The sequence below is a fragment of the Pipistrellus hanaki genome (genome assembly GCF_964339955.1).
Source record: "Pipistrellus hanaki genome assembly, chromosome: 4".
Classification (NCBI taxonomy): domain Eukaryota; kingdom Metazoa; phylum Chordata; class Mammalia; order Chiroptera; family Vespertilionidae; genus Pipistrellus; species Pipistrellus hanaki.
Window position 1 is genome coordinate 36765425 of NC_140506.1, and position 23880 is coordinate 36789304.

General features: G+C 43.8%; 1 protein-coding gene and 1 long non-coding RNA gene across 8 annotated transcripts in view; one reads left to right on the forward strand and one right to left on the reverse strand.

Annotated features, from left to right (window-relative positions):
• Window positions 1-23880, forward strand: part of PDE8B (phosphodiesterase 8B) — a 260529-nt gene that overhangs the window by 234278 nt on the left and 2371 nt on the right. For all 7 annotated transcript variants that reach the window (XM_084881266.1, XM_084881268.1, XM_084881267.1 and 4 more), the window contains 11 exons: window positions 3872-3914; window positions 7459-7536; window positions 9631-9707; window positions 10979-11143; window positions 13053-13098; window positions 13520-13655; window positions 14502-14700; window positions 17381-17598; window positions 19232-19352; window positions 21198-21365; window positions 23534-23663. In XM_084881266.1, coding sequence (XP_084737392.1) covers window positions 3872-3914; window positions 7459-7536; window positions 9631-9707; window positions 10979-11143; window positions 13053-13098; window positions 13520-13655; window positions 14502-14700; window positions 17381-17598; window positions 19232-19352; window positions 21198-21365; window positions 23534-23663 — 1381 coding nt within the window. The remainder of the gene's footprint in view (window positions 1-3871; window positions 3915-7458; window positions 7537-9630; window positions 9708-10978; window positions 11144-13052; window positions 13099-13519; window positions 13656-14501; window positions 14701-17380; window positions 17599-19231; window positions 19353-21197; window positions 21366-23533; window positions 23664-23880) is intronic.
• On the reverse strand, window positions 13026-17382 carry LOC311621334. Its single transcript, XR_014794819.1, has 3 exons — window positions 16466-17382; window positions 14515-14679; window positions 13026-14093 (listed from the first exon to the last, which is right to left on the reverse strand). It is a non-coding gene; the product is annotated as an uncharacterized lncRNA (long non-coding RNA).

A 23880-nucleotide genomic window follows, 5' to 3' on the forward strand; every position in this document is an offset into this window, starting at 1 on the left:
GGCACAGACCAAGGGCAAGAGTGTTCAAATTGCAGAACTTCCCTCTATTACCAAAATTTCCAGTATTAAAAATTCCCAGCTATCACCATACGTGGAATATTCTACTCTTTAGGAAAAAACACTGCACTCCAGAGATAGGCTGACATGGGGACATTGAATTCTGATTTGCTTTGCTTTAGAATTCAGGTAACAAAACCTACTGATAGCAGAGATTCAGACCTTCCCCAAAATTTGGAAACAAAAAATATTTCAAACAGATGCCCTGCACTGACCCAGAGGATATTGTCCTGAGACCCCAGTTTCACAAGCATGGCCTGGGACTTACCTTCAGGGTCTCCCTGTAGAGAGAGGAACTGGTTTTAGAGCTGGAGGAAGCTGGGTTTGAAATTGGGCTCTGCGCATACTAGCTGTGCGGCTCTGCAAGCCCCTTCCTCTCTCAAAACCTGAGCTTCTCTCTCTTCAGAGGAGGGATGATCCTCCCCTCCCGTGAGTGCTGTGATGGGAGGCGGGGAATGTAAAGCAGCTGGCATGCTGCCGTCCTCTCAGAGATAGCCTCTGTCTTCCTGCCCAGAGCCCTCAGGCCCACAGGTGCCCCAGGCTGCCCACCAGGAACCTCAGCTACAAAACCGGAGGCCCCTTCCCTGTTTCCTCAGTGAGCCTGACTGAGAATTACAGGGAAATAACTTTAGTGGAACGGTTTTGTTTTTTCAAAAATATATTTTTATTGATTTTTTTACATAGAGGAAGGGAGAGGGATAGAGAGGTAGAAACATGGATGAGAAACATTGACCAGCTGCCTCTTGCACACCCCCTACTGGGGATGTGCCTGCAACTAATGTGCATGCCCTTGACCAGAATTGAACCTGGGACCTTTCAGTCCGCAGGCAGACGCTCTATCCACTGAGCCAAACCGGTTTCGGCTTTAGTGAAACTGTTAATGGCAAACAGCACCAGATGTTAGACCTTGGCCCTTGAGTTTTGGCTAAGGAAGGATTCAGAGCTAAGACTCCAATACAAGCAAAAATTTGTGTAGAAAGTCGCAGAGGTAGAAGTGAGCCCTGGAGAAAGTGGGCCAGCTGGGCTGCATGGCCTCAGGGAGCAAGTTACAGAGGCAAAGCAAGGGCCTTGGCACTGAGGAGGGAGAAAGCAAAGGCGCACCCACACCTTGAGGGAGACCCACACCTTGAGGGAGGACGGGGAAGGGAAGGTGCAGGTGTGCTCTGAGCGTGCCAGAGCGAACGCTGGGTCCTCCATCGTAAGGCCTTCATCTGTTTCCTGAACGTGGGGTTTTAGGGGAGGTCTCAGGGGAGGATGTCCAAAGACTATTCACCAGCTTTCCGGGGGTCCTTTCAAGCCGTGGTCTCCACCAGTTTGGGGGCACCGGGGCAGGGTCATTAGTCAGTGCAGCTGGTCCTGATGACAGCCAGGTGGACCGGCTTCATCTGGTTTTGTTGCTTTTCTGAAACTGAGGCCTGGATGTCATTCCTAGTTTAACCTAACCTCTCTCTGGGGTCCACAGACCCCAGGCTTTGTTTCTAAGGTTATTTGTTGTGAGTCAGAACCTCATGGTCCTGAGGGCTTAATGCTTCGGGTAGCAGTCCTGCCTGGAAGTCCTGGGAGGCTCTCCCTCCTCTAAGGGCCCCCCACAAGACTAGCCATAGGCCAGGGGAGGGGAGCTCAGGGGAGGGTCCAAACTACGTGACCAGTGATGTGAAAGGTCAGGGGTCTAACCCACACGATCAAAGGTTTGCTGGGGGAGGAAAGGTCACCCTGGGGCGAGGTCCCACCCTACAGTACTGGCATTCCCAGTTTTGCCCATTGCTAGGCTTCCCACCTGGGTGACCTTCTGACCTGGCCTATCAGTCCTTCTCTGCTCCCATCTGCCGACTATATCAGAATCATTCGTGCCAGGTTGTAAATGATTTGTGGGTTTAGACCTCCAATTAATTTTAATTCTAAAAGAATTTGTCTAAATGAATCTTCAGCTGTTAAAGGGGGTGTATATAGAAGAGATATTTAACCTTCCTCTGGAAGCTTCAGTAAAACGCCGCACTGCTGGGTGTGACCAGGAAGGTCCTCGGGGGCTGCTCTTGCCCAGGGGTCAGAGTGAGCCAGGCACTGGGGCAGCCACCAGGCGCTGCTAGGGAAGTGAGTGAAGGTTGGGCAGCTAGGTGGGGAGTGTTTCTAGTCTCTGCTATCTGAGGAGAGCGCCCCTCAGTGGCAGATGAGCCAATTTGGGGGGTGATGGGGTTGGTGTGAGTGCTGTGGGTTCAGCTCTGAATGTGCCAAATGCAGACAGACTCCTAAGCGGAGGAAAACCGAGCCTCCTCCCCAGACGGACCTGATACCTCTCCTCTTCCCTCCACCCTGTTTCCTCTACTCTCATCCCCACCCTCAGGGTGGGGGACGGGGTTCATTTTCATCCCAAAGGCAGGGTTGGGGTGTGCATACTGGACCTTGGGCTTCCTCTCTTTCCATCTGGACAGAACTTAAAGCCCACGGCAACTTCCCGGCCCCACAGCGCAGTCCTCTGGCCTGTGGGGGCCAATGAACTACATGAGAAGGTTCTTTTGTGTGTGATCTGGGGAGCCATGGGACTACGTTTCTAAAGGAGAGATGTGCTGTGATTCAGAGAGAAAAGCTGAGTGTTTAAAGATCACTTGCTTTTGAACTACAGCTGATAAACAATTTGCAAGGCAAAAGTGGTATTCATTCAGTACAGATCAAAAAGTCACACTGCACTCCATGGCTTTGTAGCAAGTGGTTTCTCTCTGAAAAGGAAAAACAGAGTGGCTCTTCACAGAAGAGATAAAAAAGGCCCCATAATTAGGGGATGAATGAGTCACAGCTCTTAGTCACATTAAAGCCCAGATCTCACACAGGCGGTGATGATGTGGAAGGGGCTGTGCGGGGTAATTCAGAGAAACCCCCTATCTTAACGCTTCAGTTTCCCATGATTATTTTTCCGTGGCTCAATCCAGCGGAGACATTTTACCTATGGCACACAGGGGACTTCTGGCTTAGATGGTTGGCATTGTTAAGCCACCCTAACCGTCCTTCCCAGACAGCCCTACACACGCACCTGCCTTGTTTTCCTCGTTAATTTACCTTGTTCATTAGTGGCTACGGATGTTAGCTGGTCTGAGCTACAGGCAGTAGATGGATTCAGCAGGAAAGCAGCTTGATTATAAGTGATAGAGCTAAATGTGCCCAGTAGCAGAGTCTGTTACAAACACAAGAAATGCAGGAACCCAAAGAAAGCAAATGTATTCTTTCCTGTGGTGATTACTTCACCGTCATATGACACAGATCGAGCATTAGCACAAAACCACCAGCGCAGGAAAATTTGATAATGAGAAAGAACCAGGTGCTAAACTGCATCTAAAGATCAGCTCTCATTGTGATGAAACATTTGCAAATTGATCCTGCCTGTAACTTGAAGAGCTTTCTAGGAAGATTTTTAGAAGGCGTAGGCTTACGTTGGTATTATTTTTAGTATATCACAGAAAGTTTTATAATAAGTATGAATTACAAACAGGTTATATATTAGCCTCATAAAAACCTTACATTTTTGCTCTAGCTTTTTTTCTTTCTGCATTTCTGCCGACTGTGAGAATGAGAAGAGCTTTGGCGGGCCAGCGGTCCTTCTCTGAGCCCCCCGTGCTGTGGGCTCAGCATCCCATGAGTGTCTGGCATAACAGCATTTATAATAGTATTAGTTGGTGCACAACTTGCATCTGTTCATGTTTTCTGTGCAACTTCTCGCTCTTTTGAAGTCTTCAGAGTTTTGTAGTGAAATTGTTTGGCTGCTCATGCTGTATTTTAAATTTCTTTCTCTTGTTTTATTTACCAAACTTTGAAACCACTTCAGATTCACAAGATTCATCGAGATTCAGGAGACAATTCTCAGACAGGTGAGAATGCTTCAATTTCACTCTTTTACTCCCAGGCAGCATGTGTGGGGTCAAGTCTGAAACGTATTCTGAATTGCAAAGCCAGAACTGAAGTAGAATGGCTGGAAGTTTTTTGAATATTTATTCATGGCAACCCTTTCTACCCAATGCCAGCCCTTCCTGGTTTTCTGTTGCCGGCTAGAGACCGTCATGCAGATAAACGTAGAATGAGAGAGTGGCCCCCAAGTCCAGGGAGACGCACTGCTGTCACACTGTCGCCAGGCCTCCCTTGCTTAGCAGCATCAGTGGCTGCACAGTTAGAACATGGATGGGCCCTGGCCTGGGGGTCAGGAGCCCTGCCCACCTGCTCAGCTTCCCCTTTCCTCACCTCATAACTGGGGTAAGACTCTGACTGCCTGACCTTGGTTTCCTCAGCTATAGAATGATGACTTTTACATTGGGAAGGTCTGAAATTCTCCGATTAGAGGGGGAAATGTGTCTACTACCAAAGATTTAAAATTCTTGTTCCTGCACACATTCTCTCCCATTAGCGGCTTCCCAGCCACTAACGCCTCAAGTCAGGCCTGGGCTGTTGTGAGTTCCTCTCCTTGATTCCACGGTGGACCATATTTTCACCTACTCAGGAAGCCTTCCTGTGATCTTCCTGATCTTTGGTTTCTTATTTGTAAAGTGAATTAACATTGTTCATCTTGTTGTTAAGAGGATTAGAGGGGAAAAATGTACATTACATCTATCAGTGCCTGGTATTTAACTACTTAGCATCCTTCTCCCCTCCCCTACCTTTCTCTTCTCTTTCTCAGCTCTTCTCTCAGATATTTTAGTTTATTCCTTCTAACACTTACAGTAAGAGCATTATTTTAACTCACAAAATCTGTTACAAGCATTCTCATATCCTTTGTAGTGCCCAGGATGGTCTTGCACATAGTAGACACTCAATACTCACAAAACATTAATTTAAACCACCCCATCTTGAAAAGCACAGGCTCTCTCATTTATTAGCTCTTTGACCTTGAGCTGCCTAAACAATCTTTCCAAGTTTAAATTTCCTCATCAATTTAAACTTGTACTGTACAGAATTTAGAATTATTGCAAGACTATGTAAGACATGTCTATAAATATTAAATATCTAATAATAAACATTAAAGTAAATATTAAAATATTAAAGCACCATCTGGTGCACAGTAGGTACTCAGTACATTATAGCTATTTTAAAAATTGGTGATACTGTATCTTTTTTGCCTTTGAGGACAGCTATCTAAAAGTCCTTTATCCTTCTTTTTTCTGTTTTTGAAATTCATTCCACAAGTATCTATTGAGAGAATGAATACCAAATTCTTGTATTTAAATGGCTTATACTAAAGAATAATTTATCAAAACTTTAAATTTCTGTTGCTATAATTTCTCTTAATTTTAGCTGAGATAGTCAGGAATAAGCATTATTCATCTTTGAATAATTTCTTTTTTTAATATATTTTATTGACTTTTTACAGAGAGGAAGAGAGAAGGATAGAGAGCTAGAAACATCGATGAGAATCATCGATCAGATGCCTCCTGCACACACCCTACTGGGGATGTGCCCGCAACCAAGATATATGCCCTTGACTAAAATCAAACCTGGGGCTTTTTCAGTCCACAAGCTGAAGCTCTATCCATTGATCCAAACCAGTTTCGGCTTGAATAACTTCTGATAAATGATTTAGGATCCAACAAGGCAACCTGGGCCAACAGCTGTGAAACTAACCTCTTACTTTAGATTTATTTAGAAACTACATTTTGAGGAATTCCTATGCTCTTTGATCTTGAATTTAATCTTAAATCTTCACTAAGTTCAATTTAATTATTATCTGCAACACAAATATCAGGAATGTATATGATTAGTAAGTCCCTGAATAGGCTAAAAAGGAATGTCTTGCGAATGATCTGTTAGTTTCTGAGGGTTCGAAAGATGCCATATGATTTTAATAGTATTATTTAGAATGCCACCACCCACAGTTGTCTTTATAAAGAAATACAGAAACTCATATTTAAGGCTAGAAAATTTAAGGCAGAGTCTGGAAGACAAAAATAGGCAAAGGGATAGTAAATGGTTTATGTTAGATTATTAAAGGCAATGGTGTGCAGATTAATTTTATAATACTCTGCCTTTCAATTCATGCTGTAAAAATATAATTCAGGTTTAGTTACTGATTTAACCATTTTTAGTTAAATCAGATTTTTGAGGATACTAAAGAAAATGGTTAAAAAGGTGATCTAGAAAAGTGTCTAAGGCATATTATGATGTGAAAACAGCGTTATGACATGACCTGTGTGTGCCTAAGAAGGTGTATGTGCAAGTGCACAGATGAATAATAGCCGGCAGGAACTAAAACGTGGCCCACACTGCCCCAAGTGCTGCCATGAATTAGCTTGTTTACAACAGCCTACGAACGAGATGCTGGAACTGCCCTCACTATACAGATTGGGACACCAGAGGACACCTCCAGGGTTACACACTACTGGTTGGACAGTGGGGACTTGAATTTTGCCAGTTTGGCTCTGGAGCTGGTCCTTTGTACTACTACACTTTCTTACACCTCTCTCTCTTTTATGCCACTGGAAAGTTCTTGAAAAAAGCGTTATTTCTTCGTTTTTTCCTCTCTTGAAATATCATTTATTGGGTCTGAGAAATGCTGGAAGCTGCATGTATGACTCCCGTCTCAGCACAGTGGAGCAGGTCTGTTAGGAGTTGAGTTTCTCCCTTGCTCATGTGTGGTCCCCACCAGAAGCATACACCTGACAATGCATGTTTCTGCAGCCCTGACATTTTTATCCCCAGTCCTCACTGCTGGCATGGCACTGTTGCCTTAGATGTTGCAGTAATGGAACAGCACATTTTGAGTGTTAAATTCAAAGTCTGTAAAGACTTATGCAGAATTTACATGCTTTCAACCCCATCCCCCTTTCAGAAAATGGGGACAAAAGTGAGAGTTTAGTTTTTGCAAATTGTTGGACTATAAAACTTCTTTTTCTTCTCTTCCTTCCTGGGATTGGCAGTTTGCATCACTTGATGAAATCACATCCTTAGAAGAACATCTAGAGGCTCAACTTTTTAGGAAAAAAAGGCTTCCAATTGGTCCAAATTAGTTTCCCAAGTAAAATCAACTCTCTGTGGATTTCACTAGTATTTATTTCCTCAAATATAATAAGAACCTTCCATATCTAAACAATCAAGTGTATTGATACTTCATATCAGGATGAACCCCCCAAAATTTCCCCTAAATTTTAATGTTTATTTTAAAAGAGTTATTAGTGGGACAAAAGAATCCTTGATCATAGTGTAATGTGGTGCCACAAGGACAGGCATCGTTCTACAACTAATATGGCAGGAAATTCTGTGTGTGGTGAGAATTTGAAGAGAAAACGGTTTCCTAATTCTTAAAAATATTTTATAGTGCTTAAGAAGTGACCTTGATTTTCTTTGGAGAATGACGGGGAAATGTGTCCAAACTTCACTTGTGAATAAGCTGGTAACTAACCACTCCCCTTACTCATCTGAAATCCTTAGAGTCTCATTCATTCAGATACAAGAGCAGGAGGAGGGAGTCCATTGATGTGAAATCAATATCATCTCGAGGCAGTGACGGTAAGAAGTTTTTCAGATTTTCTTGACCTTTTTAAAGCATAGAAAATGACAGAAGAATATATAAAAGAATTCCTCAACATGTAAACAAATCCAAAGGAATAGAAAGTCAGCAACACTGGCTTCTTCCCCCATAGGCAGTAGACTTTTTACAGTCCATCTTCTCTTTGAAACGACTCTGTGCTTGATCCTTGCTGGCCTAAGCTGTGCTGGACCGTAACCGTCAGAGCAGGGGCTGGGTCACATGTGGCTGCTAGTGGCAGAGAGGGGACCAGAATCTTGGCTTCCTGACTCCACTGCAAACCCAGTGTTCAGTGTATGTGTTATACACCTTACTGTCCTTTAATAAACGGTCCCAGATAAACTGAGACAGAATTTAGCAAAATACTTTAGTTCAGTCAGGCCTAATTAATTCATTGGATTTTCAGGTGGATGGGAAGTCAAAGATGGTTCTGAGATTTAATTCCTATGAGCCTGAGAAGATAGAAGTAATATCTACAGAAACAAAAAAGTTTCCATGTATGGCTAGGTGGGGATTGAGAAGATTAGTTTTATTTCAGTGAAAATGTCAAAAAAGCTAAAATGCAAGATACCTACTCAGGGCTAGAGGTATGGATTTGGGTGTCCTAGAGAGGACAGATGAAGAGCCATGAGCAGAAGAACGTCTCTAATGTGTGTGTGTGTGTGTGTGTGTGTGTGTGTGTGTGCTGAGTCTGAGGCTTGAAAGTACACCCTCAGTGAGAGAGAGCAAGAGAAATAGGGCCAATGCAGCCAACAGGAGAGCTGGGAGTGAACCATCTGAGTACAGTGTCAGGTGAACCAAGAATAAGAGGGTAGCAGAAGAAAGGAGATGGCTAGCAGTATAAGTGCTGCAGAGATCAGAGAGCATAAGAGCTGAGAAGAGGCATTCAGCTAGTGTTTATTTGGCAAATGAGGATAGATTCTAGAGGTATGAGGAGAGGATGGTGAGTGACAGAAGGGAGAGAAGTGGGGTGGTAACTTAGGGGGGTAAATGGAAAGGCAGGTGAGGGACTTTTCAGTTCTTTAAGTCACATTGGGAAAGCTGAGTCTGAGGGAAGTGGCTGAACTAGAACTAAAGATGAGATGGATAACTCACAGAGTGAGATGGATACATCACAGGGCATGCAAGGGATTGGGGCCAAAAATGTAAGGAATGTGGACCGAAATATTTTCAGACGGACCGAGGATGTAGATATACAACATTGTAGATAGAAAGGATAATGAAGGAATTTCAACTAGATGAGCTCAGTTTTCTTAGTAGGGTTTGAGTTGCAATTGTCTTCTCCACAGAGCGTGGGAGTGGAGGGTCAGAGTGTGCCGTGTGGCTGCCCTGGCAGCAGAGAGGACCACAGAGGGCTGCGCAGCAGGCTGCTGTGTTGGTATTGGCTAGGTTAGGTGATCCCAGCTATAACATACAGATTCTGTCCCTCAGAGGAGTAGTAGGAAAGGGAGAACAGAGCTTTTAAAGTAAAGCTTCTACTTTTTGAATTTTGAACTGCATGTAAGGATTACCTATTAAAAAAAATAAAGTATTTTAAAATGAAAGTTTCTACTGATTAGAGCCAGAACCACCAGGGGTTCTGGGTATTAAGAACCTAAAGGCTCAGAGATGTGCAGTGCCAAATTCAGACTGAAGGGGCTCATTCTCTCCCCCATCACTTGCCTTTTCATTTACTCCCCTCCCACACTGCACAGTTACCTGTTCCATGCCAGTGGCTAAGGACTGGAAGTGATGGAACTGCCCAAGATGGGCTTTGGTGCCTTATGGGGAAGTGAGTCCTGTGGGATCATTTCGCTCTTGAGATGGGGTCCAGATCTAATCGACCTTCTCTAAAATTCCCCTTGTGGGCTGGGACTCATAAGGCCTTCCTGCCACCAAAGTTCCAGGCCAGACCATCTTTTCCAAGCAGTGGCCGAGCTCTTACCCTCTCAGGATTAAGAGATGGATGAATGCATTGCTTTGTGGGGGACAGTAGTCCTTCGAGAGCCAGGCCCCCAGGTCTGGGTGGGCTTCTTCGCTGCACTCAGCCAAGCTGAGCGCCACCACCAGACACAACTTTCTTGACTTCTCCCCAGCACCAAGCCTGCAGAACCGTCGCTACCCATCCATGGCAAGGATCCATTCCATGACCATCGAGGCCCCCATCACTAAGGTGAGTGGCAGCTGCTGCCTCTACTCCAGTCAGGGTTACCCAGCACTGGGCTGTTTTGAAGATAAAATGAATGACATACCACGATATCATAGTTTACAGTCTAGCAGAGAAAATATATATTAAACACAATAAATAAATATAGTTATAAATTACAAAAGTTGCTGTAAAGGGAAACAGTTTATGAGAGGAAATTAGATCAGGGCCTTATTTCGGGTGGCGAGAGGGGTGATCAGGAAGGGTCTGTCTGTAGAGGAAATAACGTTTGACATGAGACCCGAGGCATGCAGAGACATGGAAGACGAGAGGGAGAAGAGGATTTGAGGCAGCAGACACTGCAGGGGCTGAAGCCTGGGGTGAGCAGAACAGTTGAGGACCTGAAAGAGGTTGAGTGGCTGGAGCTGGCGAGAGAGGGAGGAGATGGTGACATGGAGCTTGGCAGGGCTCAGTTCATTCTGGCCAGTCGGGCCATAAGGAGTTTAGTGGTTCCCAATGCACCAAAATGAAACTATAAAGAGTTTAAAGCAGGGAGTGACATGGTCAGATATGCAGAGAATGGATCGGAGATGACAAGAGTGGAAGAGGGGCCAGTTAGGCAGCTTTTCCAGAATTTCAGGCAAAAAATGGTATTAGCTATACTAGGATTATAACTGATCAGGGAATATTTAGGGGGAGAATCAGTCTGACTTGATTAATTACATTGTCATGGTGGGAAATTAAAGGCTTTTACTTTGAGCACAGGATGGACAGGAGTGGTTTCCTACTGCAGTGTGGAAGCCAGAGAATGGAGCAAAGCTCTTTGTCTTTCTCGGTTTTGTTTGCTTACTTGCTTTGGGGAGAGGAGAATGAGTTTGGATTTGGACATGTAAGATACTCCCATGGATATGTCAGATAGGCAATTGAATACACAGGTCTGAAGGTCAAAAAGAGTTCAGAGCTGAGATATAAATTTGAGAGCCCTTGGCATACGGATGATGTGTCCAAAATCATGGAAATGCGAGCTCATCTCTGGAGGCCTGTAGAGTGAGAGGAAGGCCCAGCATCAACCCCTGAGGAACTCCACCCTGTAAGGGAGCTGCAGGAGGACCAGCCAGGAGCCTGGAGAAATGCAGTCAGTGAGGTGGGACAGACACCCAAAGGGGTGGGTGAGCAGCATTCCTCATTTAGAAGGGAGTGGTGGCGTGGACATCATCATCCAATTTCTTTTGGATTTCGGTAGATGGGAAGTAGAATCCTAATGACCTCAAATTTTTTTTCTTTCTTTACTTCCTTAGGTTATAAATATAATTAATGCAGCCCAAGAAAACAGCCCTGTTACAGTAGCAGAAGCCTTGGACAGAGTTTTAGAAATCTTACGGACCACTGAACTGTACTCCCCTCAGCTGGGCACCAAAGACGAAGATCCTCACACCAGCGATCTCGTTGGAGGTCTGATGACTGTGAGTGATGAGGATAAACCAGAGGTTAATGTGCTCCAGACTACATGCAGCATGTACAGTACTTATACCTGTTGTATGGACAAACCAGAAACATCACAATTTCTGTGGGTGGCATTAGTCAAGGAATCTTGCATTTATCTCTCTCTATAGGAGCTTTGCAAAACTGACTGACCATAGCAGGGGAGACAGTCCTTCAGAATTCCTGTTACACAAAGGCGATCCCAGGCAGTTGGCTGATATGCATGGCCCTTGTCTTTCTTCCCTTGACCTGGCACAGTATTCGGGTGAGGTTATGGCCAGTCTCCTTGGATCGAGGCTCTTTATGTAAAAGAAAGGGTTTGTACTTAGACTACAGCACTATTTTCCAAAATTTTAGCTTGTAGAACCCTTTCAGTAAAGGCTTCTATGGAAGTTCCCTCTCTAATTGGATAAAGCAGAGGGAGCTGCTCTGGCTTGGCGGGGCGGGGAGGAGGCTCCCTGCCAGCACACCACCCCCATGGCAGCTGATTTCCAAAGACTCATCCTGTTTTGCTGTGATCTATTTGGCCATAATCATCATGAGCAAGTGAAGAAAATTCAAATTACTCATCTGTGCTCCTTATCAGAGGTGGGAGAATCCTTTGGGAGAAAAACAAAGTCCAAGAGTCATCTATGAGTTTTATTCTAAAGGCTGGCATTTAGCCCTACCACCAATACTGAGTGTTGACTAGCTTTCTGACCCCTTCTAGTTCCAACCAAAAATCTATGATGAGCCTGCAATCTGAGAATCTAATGTTCCCTGCCCCAGGGCTGGCCTCTGTTGCCCCTCCCAGTGCAGTGCAGACTTCAGTTAGAGGCGGCAGCCTGGGTCTTTCAGGGGGCGGCCCCTTCAGCATACAGCCATCCCATCTTAGTTAGGGTTCCTCTCCAGGTCATGCTATGAGGAAGCAGATCAGGATTCCACCTCTTTTTATGAAGCAATAGGGAAGATGAGAAAGAAAGGCAAAGAAGAAACAAGGAGTCCTCTGTGATATGTCTTAGAGGAGGGGCCATTGTAACTTATCTTTTATTTGTTTGTAAAAAATTAAGCTCTTGGCCTAAAGATCCAAGGTGTGACTTCAGAGGAGCCCTTCACTGACGCTTTAAACCTCAGCACACACTTTCTAGAGATGACAATTATAAATTATACAAACAAGTATAAAAGCTAAAAACAGTAGGTAGATGGATAGATGAAGGATAGGAAGATGAAGGATAGGAAACTGAGATGCAAGAACATCTGGGACTAATTCAAGTCCAGGAGCTTAGTAAAGGCTGAACATTGGAATCCTGCCCAGTCCCTATGCTGTCCCTCCAAAGACCTCAGTCCAAACACTTTTCTTTTAAAAGTTAGCAATGATGCTAATGTTGCTAAATAGGAAATGCAGTTAGAAAAAAATCAATTCAGATATTGGTCAAAAATTAGCTCAAGCTTTTTAAGGCTTTACATTAAGGAATTCCCAAATGTGGCCTATGGCTTTGGCTCCCTAATAAGTAAATCAAACAACATAGTCCCTATGAGAGTAAGGAGGGTCCCTTCGAAATCACATGCATCCAAACCAAAGCAAGTTCACTTCTGTGATTTCACAAATGTGGCTTCAAAATTCCAGAAGAGAAAGATGGCATGAGAATAGAGCCAACTCACAATCCAGATGTGAGCAGAATGTAGTCATTTCCATTTTATTCTCAATTCTCCACCTCCTGAGGCTAAGAGCCATGGAAGGGAGACTATCCTGTGTCTTGTAGCTATTGTTCTGATTTAATTTTGAGCTTTAATTTGCGAGTTCCAGATTGACTGAATTACTCATTATTCAAATCTCTTTGGCTAATTAAAGAAACGAAAATAATGCCGGCATATACAACATGCTTCTAATAGCATCTTTCTTTATTCCAGGATGGCCTGAGGAGGTTGTCAGGAAACGAGTACGTGTTCACTAAGAGTAAGTTGCCATAGAACCCCTTGTTGTCTCTAGCCCGTGCAGGCCCCAGTGTTGTGATGATTTGGTGCGGGGAGGACCTTGGTGTTACTTCCTGTTGGTCTCATTGCAATTTAAGCATTTCTATGGTCTCTACATTTGAAACCATGTCTCATAATTGAAATTACTTATCTGAACACGGTCAGAATAAGGATTGCAATTTTCTATACATTTAAGCAGACTGTTAAACTGAATTGTTTTTCTATTTGGGGGCCTTGGAATTTCATAATGTAAGAGAAGAGCCCTGAAGTGAGCATCTTCCTACCCTTGGAGTTTAAGGCTTTCTCTTTATAGTAGCAGATAAAGACAGCAGATGCTCAAGGGCGCCCAGGACTCCACCATTAACCCTCTCCCTCCTCCTTTGCCACCCCATCTGTTTGCTCAGATGTGCATCAGAGTCACAGTCACCTTGCAATGCCAATAACCATCAATGATGTCCCCCCGTGTATCGCTCAATTACTTGATAATGAGGAAAGTTGGGAGTTCAACATCTTTGAGTTGGAAGCTGTTACACATAAAAGGTATGTAGCTTCTCTGGCTGCTGGCAGAGAGGACTAATGGCCAAGCTCAAGACTCCACATTGGAAACTTTGAGGGAGACACAGCCCTTGCAGCGTCTGTTCCTTTCGTGCTGTCCTGGAGGAGTATCGCAGAGCAGAGACGATGGCCCCTGAGTGAGCTCCTTTATGGAGGGAGTATTAGTGGGTGAGGTGTGGGATCAGCCTGGTGATGACCCCGGATGAGGAAATGCTGAGTCCTTTTCACATCTACGCAGGTCATTCCTTTGTGCTAATGAGGCAAGAGCTCCAAGCATTCTCAGCCCCAGATTTGAAGCCCCATCTTACAAAATGAGTTTGAGTGTACTGGAGACTTCTTTTTTATTCATCCTGGAGACTCAGAAAGTCCTCTTCTATAGTAGGAGGCTATTTCTTCCAGGGTGTGGATGTGAATGCCTCACACCTGTAAATAAATAACATAAGACAGAACTTCGCTGAGATCACACAAGCCATTCCTCTTGTCCTTAGGCTCAGTAACTGCTTCAGGGGACATAAAGGAAGTTCAGAGCTGATGTGGAAGTGGAGATGGGGAGGAACTTCCAGGGACCTTTCTTGGCTGTCAGAGCCACTGAAGAGCATATGACTTAGAGATAATCTGGAAGTCATTCAAACTGACCACCGTTGAGGCACTTAGTTGCAAGAAGTGGCCAGTGAGGAGGAGATGTTGTAACGGGGAGGAGATGTTTTTATGCCCTGATGCATGTGGAATAAGCATCAGAAGAAAAGTGCCTCCATTCCTCAGTATCATCAACGCAAGCAGTTTCTGGACCAGTGAATACAATGACTCAGGGTTTGTCTTCCTTTTTTCCAGGCCATTGGTTTACCTGGGCTTAAAGGTCTTTTCCCGGTTTGGAGTGTGTGAATTTTTACGCTGTTCTGAAACGACTCTTCGGGCTTGGCTCCAAGTGATTGAAGCCAACTACCACTCCTCCAATGCTTACCACAACTCCACCCATGCCGCGGACGTCCTGCACGCCACCGCCTTCTTCCTGGGGAAGGAGAGAGTGAAGGTAGAACTTTAATATCACGATCTAGTTTCCTGCCTAGACAAATTTTTTTTTCTTTTACTATAAAATTGGTCATTTGGTGTTGTAAAGACATAGCCTTTTCTCATAACCCTCCCCTCCCCCAAATGCCTAAAATGACTATTATGCCACTATTGAGCCCTCTACAGGTCTAGCCGATCTATGAACCCATTCTCCAAGTGTTTACTTTGTAATAATTACTTAGAGGCCAATATTTAATTATTATAGCAAATGGTTACTAGGTCTAGCAGTTAAGTTTTAGGATCGGAATTTGGCCATTGGTAAATTATGACCCAGATAGTAAAGCTCTTTCAGGACTACATATTTGCATACATGTGTGTGTGGTGTAGGAATGAATATGTATATCCTATATTAATAACTGTGTAATTCATATTGAGTTCCATGTCCCCTTGTCTTACTTAGAAGCCAAGACTATCGTGTACAGGTGCTGATGTGCAGGGTAGCCCTATGTACACCCATGTACAGCTGGCAAGAGATCCCCATCTTCCCTCCTTCCTATCACCATTGGCACAATGAAGCTTTTAATTCCTTTGCTACAATCAAAACTGAAGCTTAGACTGTAGATACCCCTGGTAGAAGGGCTGTATAGAGACTGAAATTTGTATCAATCTGCAAATGCCTGACATTATATATAGATATATATAAGCTCAAAGGCCTGGTACTTAAGGAGAAGCATGGTAGTGAGATAGGTAGAGGGGTATTTTCTTCTGTTTTGCCAAATCCTGGTATTCGCTTTCTTGAGCAAGAATGTAAAGAATGTGTTCCAAGAATGAAGCTTTTGAAGATTTTTGTATCCTACTTTATTTATTTGTTTGTTTGTTTATTTATTTTAAAATTATATTTGTATTGATTTTTTACAGAGAGGAAAGGAAAGGGATAGAGAGTTAGAAACATCGATGAGAGAGAATCATCGATCAGCTGCCTCTTGCACACCTCCCACTGGAGATGTGCCCACAACCCAGGCACATGCCCTGACTGGAATCGAACCTGGGACCTTTCAGAAAAGTACAGCTTAAATGCTTGATAAATTAGGGAATGCTTAGTCACTTTATTATCTCCCTCCCCTAAAATAAGAATTTTTGTTTACTAATGCATTCAGACTCTAGTTGAATTTCTCAAATAGTAACAGAAACAAGTCTAAGACTAGTAATACTCTTACCAGTCATCCCTGCCAGAGAATCAGAATTTAGGAACCGTGGAGAATTGGGCTGGAAGGGGCTCCTGAGTGCAGAGGCTGAGTCAGCAGCCCACTGCTTAATCCATGTGAGGGGCTTCGAGTGAGATTTATCCCTGAGGCCTCTTCCGCCAGAACTGCTGCCACTGACAGTCAGGAAAAAATGTTTTTACCAAATTCCCACGTCATCTGTTGCCCCTAACTTCTTTATACATTAAAGCTAAAATTCTTTTTATTTTTTAATATATTTTATTGATTTTTTACAGAGAGGAAGGGAGAGAAATAGAGAGCTAGAAACATCGATGAGAGAGAAACATCGACCAGCTGCCTCTTGCACACCCCCTACCGGGGATGTGCCTGCAACCAATGTACATGCCCTTGACCGGAATCAAACCCGGGACCTTTCAGTCCGCAGACCGACGCTCTACCACTGAGCCAAACCGGTTTCGGCTAAAGCTAAAATTCTTAATGTCACTGTGACACAGCTCCACAGCCTCAGCCCCGCCATAGATATGCCCTTCAATTCATGATGGACTCTGTCTGTTCCCCACTTACCAGTTCCCTGGCACACTGCAGTGGGAAGTCGGGATAGCCATGACCCTTTTGGTCTTCTATGTGAGTGAATAACTTCAGACAAGGATCTGTTCAGAGGCCGATCTGGAAGGGAGTCCATTCTGGCCAATCTGCACCCAGTCAGCATCCAATAAGTGATTATCAAATAAATGAATTCATAAAGGACAATGTCTTATAAAACAACAGCCCATTTGATAACTCTTTCCTAAAACTGTGAACTGAGAAAGAATTTGTATCCCCCGATCTCTGCTTCATGTTCTTTAATAATGAGAGCTTTAGAGAGAGGGCTACCCTTTTGGCCTTTACCACCTGCCAGCCCAGAGCTGTATTTTGTCTTTAATAGCAAGAGTTCCCCCCCCCCCACACACACACACACACCCTCTTCACCTCAGTTTTCCTGGGAAAATTCTGCTCACTCTTGATCCTCTTGTACTGCTTGGTTCTAATCCTTTTACCTTTATCAGTAGAGCTGTGTTATATCTGTGCCATTTACTGCCACACTCTCACTCTTTTCAGAAGTATGCAAATAAAATGAGTAATATCTGTGGTTATAGGCCACTTTCTGCTCTGCCACTCCTGGGAGAGAATCATGGCAATACCACATGGCAGGCATTGAAGAGGCCTGTTTGCCTTCTTCCTACAGAAGATCGGGAGTGAATGGATTCTGGGGGGAAATTAGATATCCATTTTATCCCTCCAAATAATTCACAGCACAGCAAGGTGATGCAATGTGCTGAGTAGACAGCCTCTCAGCTTCGAGGAAGTCAGAGAAGGCTCCGTGGACTGGGGAGAACATTCTAATCGCAACTCCCCAAGTCTGCCCCTCCCGAGAGACAAGGATGAGTAAATCTCCTACATCCAGTGGGTAATGCTCAACCTTGCCTCCCCTCACCCCAGGGAAGCCTGGACCAGCTGGATGAGGTGGCAGCGCTGATTGCTGCCACAGTCCACGATGTGGACCATCCCGGAAGAACCAACTCTTTCCTCTGCAACGCAGGCAGTGAGCTTGCTGTGCTCTACAACGACACGGCCGTCTTGGAGAGCCACCACACGGCCCTGGCCTTCCAGCTGACGGTCAAGGACAGCAAATGCAACATCTTCAAGAACATTGACAGGTAGGCTGTACTTGGGCTCCTGTGCTCAGGTTTCTGGAGTGTTAAGTAGGATACTCAGTTTCCCCTAACTTCTCTAGTACTTAGCTTCCTCTTAGGGGCAGGAGAAGGGGAAGTAAGGACACTTTGTACCATTGTGTCAGATAGTAAAATAATAACCTTGCCTTTATAAACTTAATTGTACTTTTCAGGCTGCTTTCATCTTTTTAAATCTCATTTAAATGAGTTCAATGAGTTCATGAAAATGTTTTATACACAGCAATTCTGTGAATACTGACTACAGTACTAATAACTATAATAGATGTTTTTACCCTTGCAGGAGGACATCTGTCTTTTGTGTAACTCAAGGAAAATGTATCCTTCCCTGTCTTTCCCTGGCTCAATCCTTGGCCACTTAAAATCCTAACTCACGAGGAGACAGTATCTACAGTCCCAGCAGGGCTGCTGGAGCCCAGGCACTGGACAGGTTTCCCCTAATTGTTTGTCCTCTCTTCTGGGGAGAGTTGGCCAAGTGTGAACAGATAGGAGCAATTCCTCCTGCCTGTCACAGCCCTGCAGTCAGGCTCTGTTTGTTTCCCACAGAACACCAGCCAGACTGGGGAGCGGGCTCCTTTGAGAGGGCAGAGAGCACAGAGCTCACCGAGGCCTCAAGCCCACTCGTCAGCCTCGAGGGTTGTTTTTAAAACTTTCACAGAAAGAATTCTTTCCAACAGCCGATTTTATTCAGCTGCAAGGTGGAAGGAACCGGACAGTGATTTGGGGCAGGACTATTCCATCCATTACAACTTCTAATTGTAACTCAGAGGATTACTTATTAATGAGAAAACCTTCTTATAATGCCATCGCAGAAGGAAATAATTCAGTCTCGAATGGCATTTGGTCCTGTCCAAAACATTCATGGTGATATGTGATCCACACCCAAAGGTCCTTAAACTTGGTCCTGTCCAAAATGTGAATAGTTAATATAGATCCTGCTGTCCACTAATATTCAAATTCCAAACCATCTACCTAACCCTATGTGTCATGACTGGTGCAAGAAATGTAATTATTGGCAATACAGTCAGTATACAATTATTATATCAATAAAACCTGTATTAATTATTGTTTTTTACATATTAATCCTATAAACCAAAAGCCTAATACATGCTATGGGCTATCTGAACCCAAGGACATTTCTGAAGTGTGGACGTTTTGGACAGGACCAAAGCCCACTCACCATCCTCTAAGGATCATGGTGTCTGCCCTGCACGCCCTAGGCCAGCTCCTGAGGTGCTGTACTAGCCTTGTAGGGAAGGGACTTGTCATTTCCTTCCACCTCGACCTCACTGTTTGATGTTACCAAGATAAGGTACAAAGGAATCACCTTGTAAAATAAGTGTCTACCATATGACAGGTGTATATATTCACTCATAAGTCACATGAGGAAGGGTCAACTGTCATTGGGGAAAATGGAACAGTGTCAACAAGTCCTGGTTTCATGGGAAGATGAGCAGGTAAACTATTGTGATTTGCAGTCATTTCTTAACTCTGTGCCCAGCTCCCTCCTAAATTGTGGGAAGTGAGATGAAACCGTAGCAGAACAGTTCTAATTCGGGACATGATGTGAACAGGGCTCTCTGTCTTCTGGTTATTTTAGGAACCATTATCGAACACTGCGCCAGGCTATTATTGACATGGTTTTAGCAACTGAGATGACAAAACACTTCGAACATGTGAACAAGTTTGTGAACAGCATCAACAAACCAATGGCAGCTGAAGTAAGCATTTCTCATGTAATAAGATACATCAGAGTATATTTCTATTAGAGTCTTTTCTCTCTCTCGAATGCAACATGGTTATTTGCTTGAAGTTGGTAAGAAAGAGCTGAAAGTACTGACCACTTGTTTTCCTTGGGGTCAAGAATAGATTGACAGTGTCCAGAGCAACTCCGAGGTCCTTTAAGGAAGGTCCCGGATAAAACCAGCGGCAACAAAAGGAGGTAGACCCAAAGGATAGGATGGAAGGCGCCTGCCAGCAGCACACCAGCATAAATGGTTCTATTTAAGAGATCCATGCCCTTTCTAATTCTGTTCTTTGACCTGTAGACCTCAATGTCGGGTGTTTTAAAGATCTCTATTCCTGCTGGTTTGCATTAAAAGCACATCAGTACCTAAAGACTACATACAGCCCAATTGGAAGTGATTAGTTGCAAACAAAAGCCCAAGTTGTTTTTCCTCTAAAATTTACTGATGTACCTTGGACCTGTGTTAAAGACCCTATAAACTTGAGATTGGGGAACATGGATAGAAAGTTCACATCTCTTGTTTAAAATGAGATAAACTGCCCACCCCATAAAGTTAGAAAAGCTTTTTGCTCACTCCTGTTGAGCGGGAGAGGTTGCATATGTGGATAGTGGATGTCTTAAAAGTAACTGGACAATCAGTAAGGAGACTACGTGTGTAAGACCCTACCACAGAACAGCCTGGATCGAAGGACAGTGTCCACCTCACCTGTGTCCCATGTCCCAGAGGTTCCACAGCACACTGCCAGGGTCTCTCCTTCCACAGAGGACTTATGGGGACGGGGGAAGGAATCGGGGATTTAGGAGGGAAAATTATAGAGAATCATAGAATTTAGTGTTGGGAAGGTCATCTATCCAAGTAAGATTTATTACAGTATCTTCCCAGTGCTAAGTAATAAAAACCAGAACCTTCAGAACATAATTCTGCCCATTGATGGTCTAATAAATAGGCCCAGTCTCAAAACAATACAAACAAAAAAACCTTAAATGTCATGCCGTCCTTCAGCTTGGCAGAGCTCTGGAGAGCTAATTAACTGTTCTCACACAATTAATTCAATGGTATCTTTGAAGGTAGAGAATAGCTATCAATCTTCCAGACTTTGCATATAACAGGTGTGTTGTTGCATTAATGTAAGCCTACTCATGGACCTGGCCGCTTAGTTCATAACCACTAACATGTATGATCAGTCTTTTTAAACATGCTAAACATACCCTGGCCCACCTTTTGCTCCTAGAACCCCCAAAGCTTATATGGTTCACACTCTGAACTACCCAATCAGAAGAACAGCCAGGAAAGCATACGTGGACACATCCACTAAGAGAAAGAAAGAAAAAGTAGGAAGAAGTGGGTGAGTAGGAGAGAGAGGGAGCTGGAAGGTATAACTAGAAGTAAGTGAAGAAATAATTGAAGGGTCACACATGTGTTATTACCCCATCTTTAATGTATTAAAAAACAAAATTTTGCTTTTACACATTTCCTGGTAAAACTGGGAGAAAAGCTCTTCTCCTTTAAGATTACAAACCGAATTACTAAAAACAAAACAAATCTGCATATAGCAGTTCCCTCTGGGAAGAGGATGGAAGTGGGGGAGTAGGTGAGTAGTGACCGGAATGTTGACCTTGTACACTCTTAAGTTTTTATGTTGCTTGAGGGTTAAGAATATATCAGAGTATTATATATGAAATTACTGATAAGAAAACAGCCTTCTCTGAGTCAGTCGTGCCTCAGTGTGCCCTAGTGAGGCCATCTAATGCCTGGTCAGTTAGCCCTTGTGGACCCACCATCATCTTGAACTAATCCTCATCCGGCACTGTTTTCCAGATTGAGGGCAGCGACTGTGAATGTAACCCTATTGGGAAGAACTTCCCTGAGAACCAAATCCTGATCAAGCGCATGATGATTAAGTGTGCCGATGTGGCCAACCCGTGCCGCCCCCTGGACCTGTGCATCGAATGGGCCGGGAGGATCTCTGAGGAGTACTTCGCACAGGTACATGCCACAGTGGGGGAGCATTTCCTCTCTCCGGGAACGGCCTGGCGGCACAGCACTCCAGGGATTCTCACTGCCACTTAGCTCATTACTCCTCCTGGAAGGAACCTCTGGCTCCCTCAAGAGACTGATGTGGCTGGTCACCAACCAAAGTCTCTCTGGGGAGGAGAAATAAACTTAGCCTTTGGAAGTATCTTTTCATCCTCAAATTGTTAGATCCTGAACTAAAAAAAAAGGAAAATCCTTCATTCACTAGGTTATCACCATAGTACATTATGGGGAAAACAGACACAAGCCATGGGTAGCTCATCATGTAGTAGAGGAAAGATGTAGAAATAGATAGGTCCACACAATAGTTTAAAAAAAAAATCTCTAAGGGAGGTCTATGTTAAGTGCTAATTCAGAAAGATTTTTTTCCCCCCTAGATAAAAGAGGGGCTTTGTGGAAATGATGTTAGAGCTGTTTTGTTGTTAAGGATTTAGAAATGTGGAAATAAGAAAGGACGTTCTAGGAGAACAAAGCATTATCAGCAAAATTAGTAAGGAGGGGGAAAATCATAATTTTTATGTAAGGAGAGCAACAATATCTAATTCACTTTGGCAGTACAAAGAAGTTAAGATAGAAAAATCCAAAAATAGTAGACTGCAAGATGCCATCTGAAATATAGGCCTCCTTCCAGGGAAGAGGCTCTGAGGACTGATGTGTGTGTACGTGTGGCAAGAAGACAAACGCACTAGTACCATGTTTCCCCGAAAATAAGACATCCTCCGAAAATAAGACCTAGCGCAACTTTGGGAGAAAAAATTAATATAAGACACTGTCTTATTTTTGGGGAAACAGGGTAGCTACAAGTAATGCAGGGGGAGGGCCTCCATGGGTGTAAGGTACTAGTACCTCTGAGGTTCATCAGCTGTTAATGACGAGCTGATGACATCTGAAAGGGCCAGCGAGGGGACTGGCCAGCTGAGGACCCAGTAAGCTAGCTGCAACCTTCAAGGCTGGGAAGAGAGCCCCTGAATTGAAGGAAAGGAGGACAGGCAGTTCTGGGCTTGCCAGAAAGAAAAGGAAAAAACACCCAACTAATCTTTGAACAACAATGGATATTTCATGGCGTCTGGACCGACTAACCTGAAATGCAGAGTCCACAGCTGCTTGGAGGTGGTTAATGGACCCACAGAGAGGGCCTGAACTCTTACTCCTAGTTATTCTCCAAGTGTGTGAACGGAAATGGCAAAGAACCGCTTAGAGTTCTCTAATGTAGCTCCTTGTTTAGGTGTCCTTTTCCCAAAAAGGAATGCACTACTGTTCACAAGACAGTGTGACCTAAAAATCAAAAGTTACAAATGAGGCTCCAATCTGCTGGCCTCGGGCTCAACACGTCGCCAGGTAATATGGATCTTAATATTCAGCTCAGTGAATTACACCTTACACATATAAACACATATGCCAAATGTGCAAAATACTCAGATGTACACATACCTTGAGCCAACTGCCTGACCAATACCCAAATCTGGTACACAAACATAGCTTGTCAGTTACTCTTTCGAGTAAAAATAGTTTTCCTGAAGGAAAAAAGGCTGGTTCAGCTGGAATGCATGTGTGCTTTTCCACAAGACAACCAGCATCGTGTAGAGTGCAGCACAAGGGCTTTATGAGTATTTTGTCACACAGTATTAAAAAGATGTAAGTCAAAGGCCCAAATTTAGAAAGATTAATTCTTACTGCTTCAGTGAGGATGTTTTTAAGTGAAACTGGCTTTCTTTTTAAACTGCAAGCAGGTGACAGTGAATAATACAATGACTGGAGGTACAATTATGTTAAGGTATCAGCAGTTTTACCCATCATTACTTCTGTACTCTCAGTGTAAATGTCAAGTCGTATTATTCATATTACTTTGAAAATAGTATTGACCTTGCTTTGTAGTGAAAATAGACCTCAGAAATGGGGGTATGAACCCCAAGATGATCAATGCTTTGGGGGGGGAGGGGTAATAGCATAAGAGACTTGAAAGTCAGAAGATCTGAATTTAGTTACTGCATCTCATCAGGTAACTGACTTACATATGTCCCAGGACCTTGCTGAGCCTATTTTCACAGGGTGTTTGAGGCACCAGAGTGCACTGTGACCGTCTGTATGTGCCCTAGAGCCCTGTGTGTTATGTCTTCCAGACTGATGAAGAGAAGAGACAGGGACTCCCTGTGGTGATGCCAGTGTTTGACCGGAATACCTGTAGCATTCCCAAGTCACAAATTTCCTTCATTGACTACTTCATAACAGACATGTTCGATGCTTGGGATGGTAAGATACTTCCTGTTTTGTCATCTACACTAAATATTATCCTTTATGATGATTACCGTTAACAACACAGACTGGGCCTAAAGGTATAAATGAAATGTTTTGTGTATTTTTTTTAAAATCAGCTGCCTGTGGCCAGGTATGGTGGGGTGCTAGTATAAAAAAGACTCAATGAGTGTTGGACAAATAAGTCTTTACCTCTTCCAAGGACCTCTCCTAA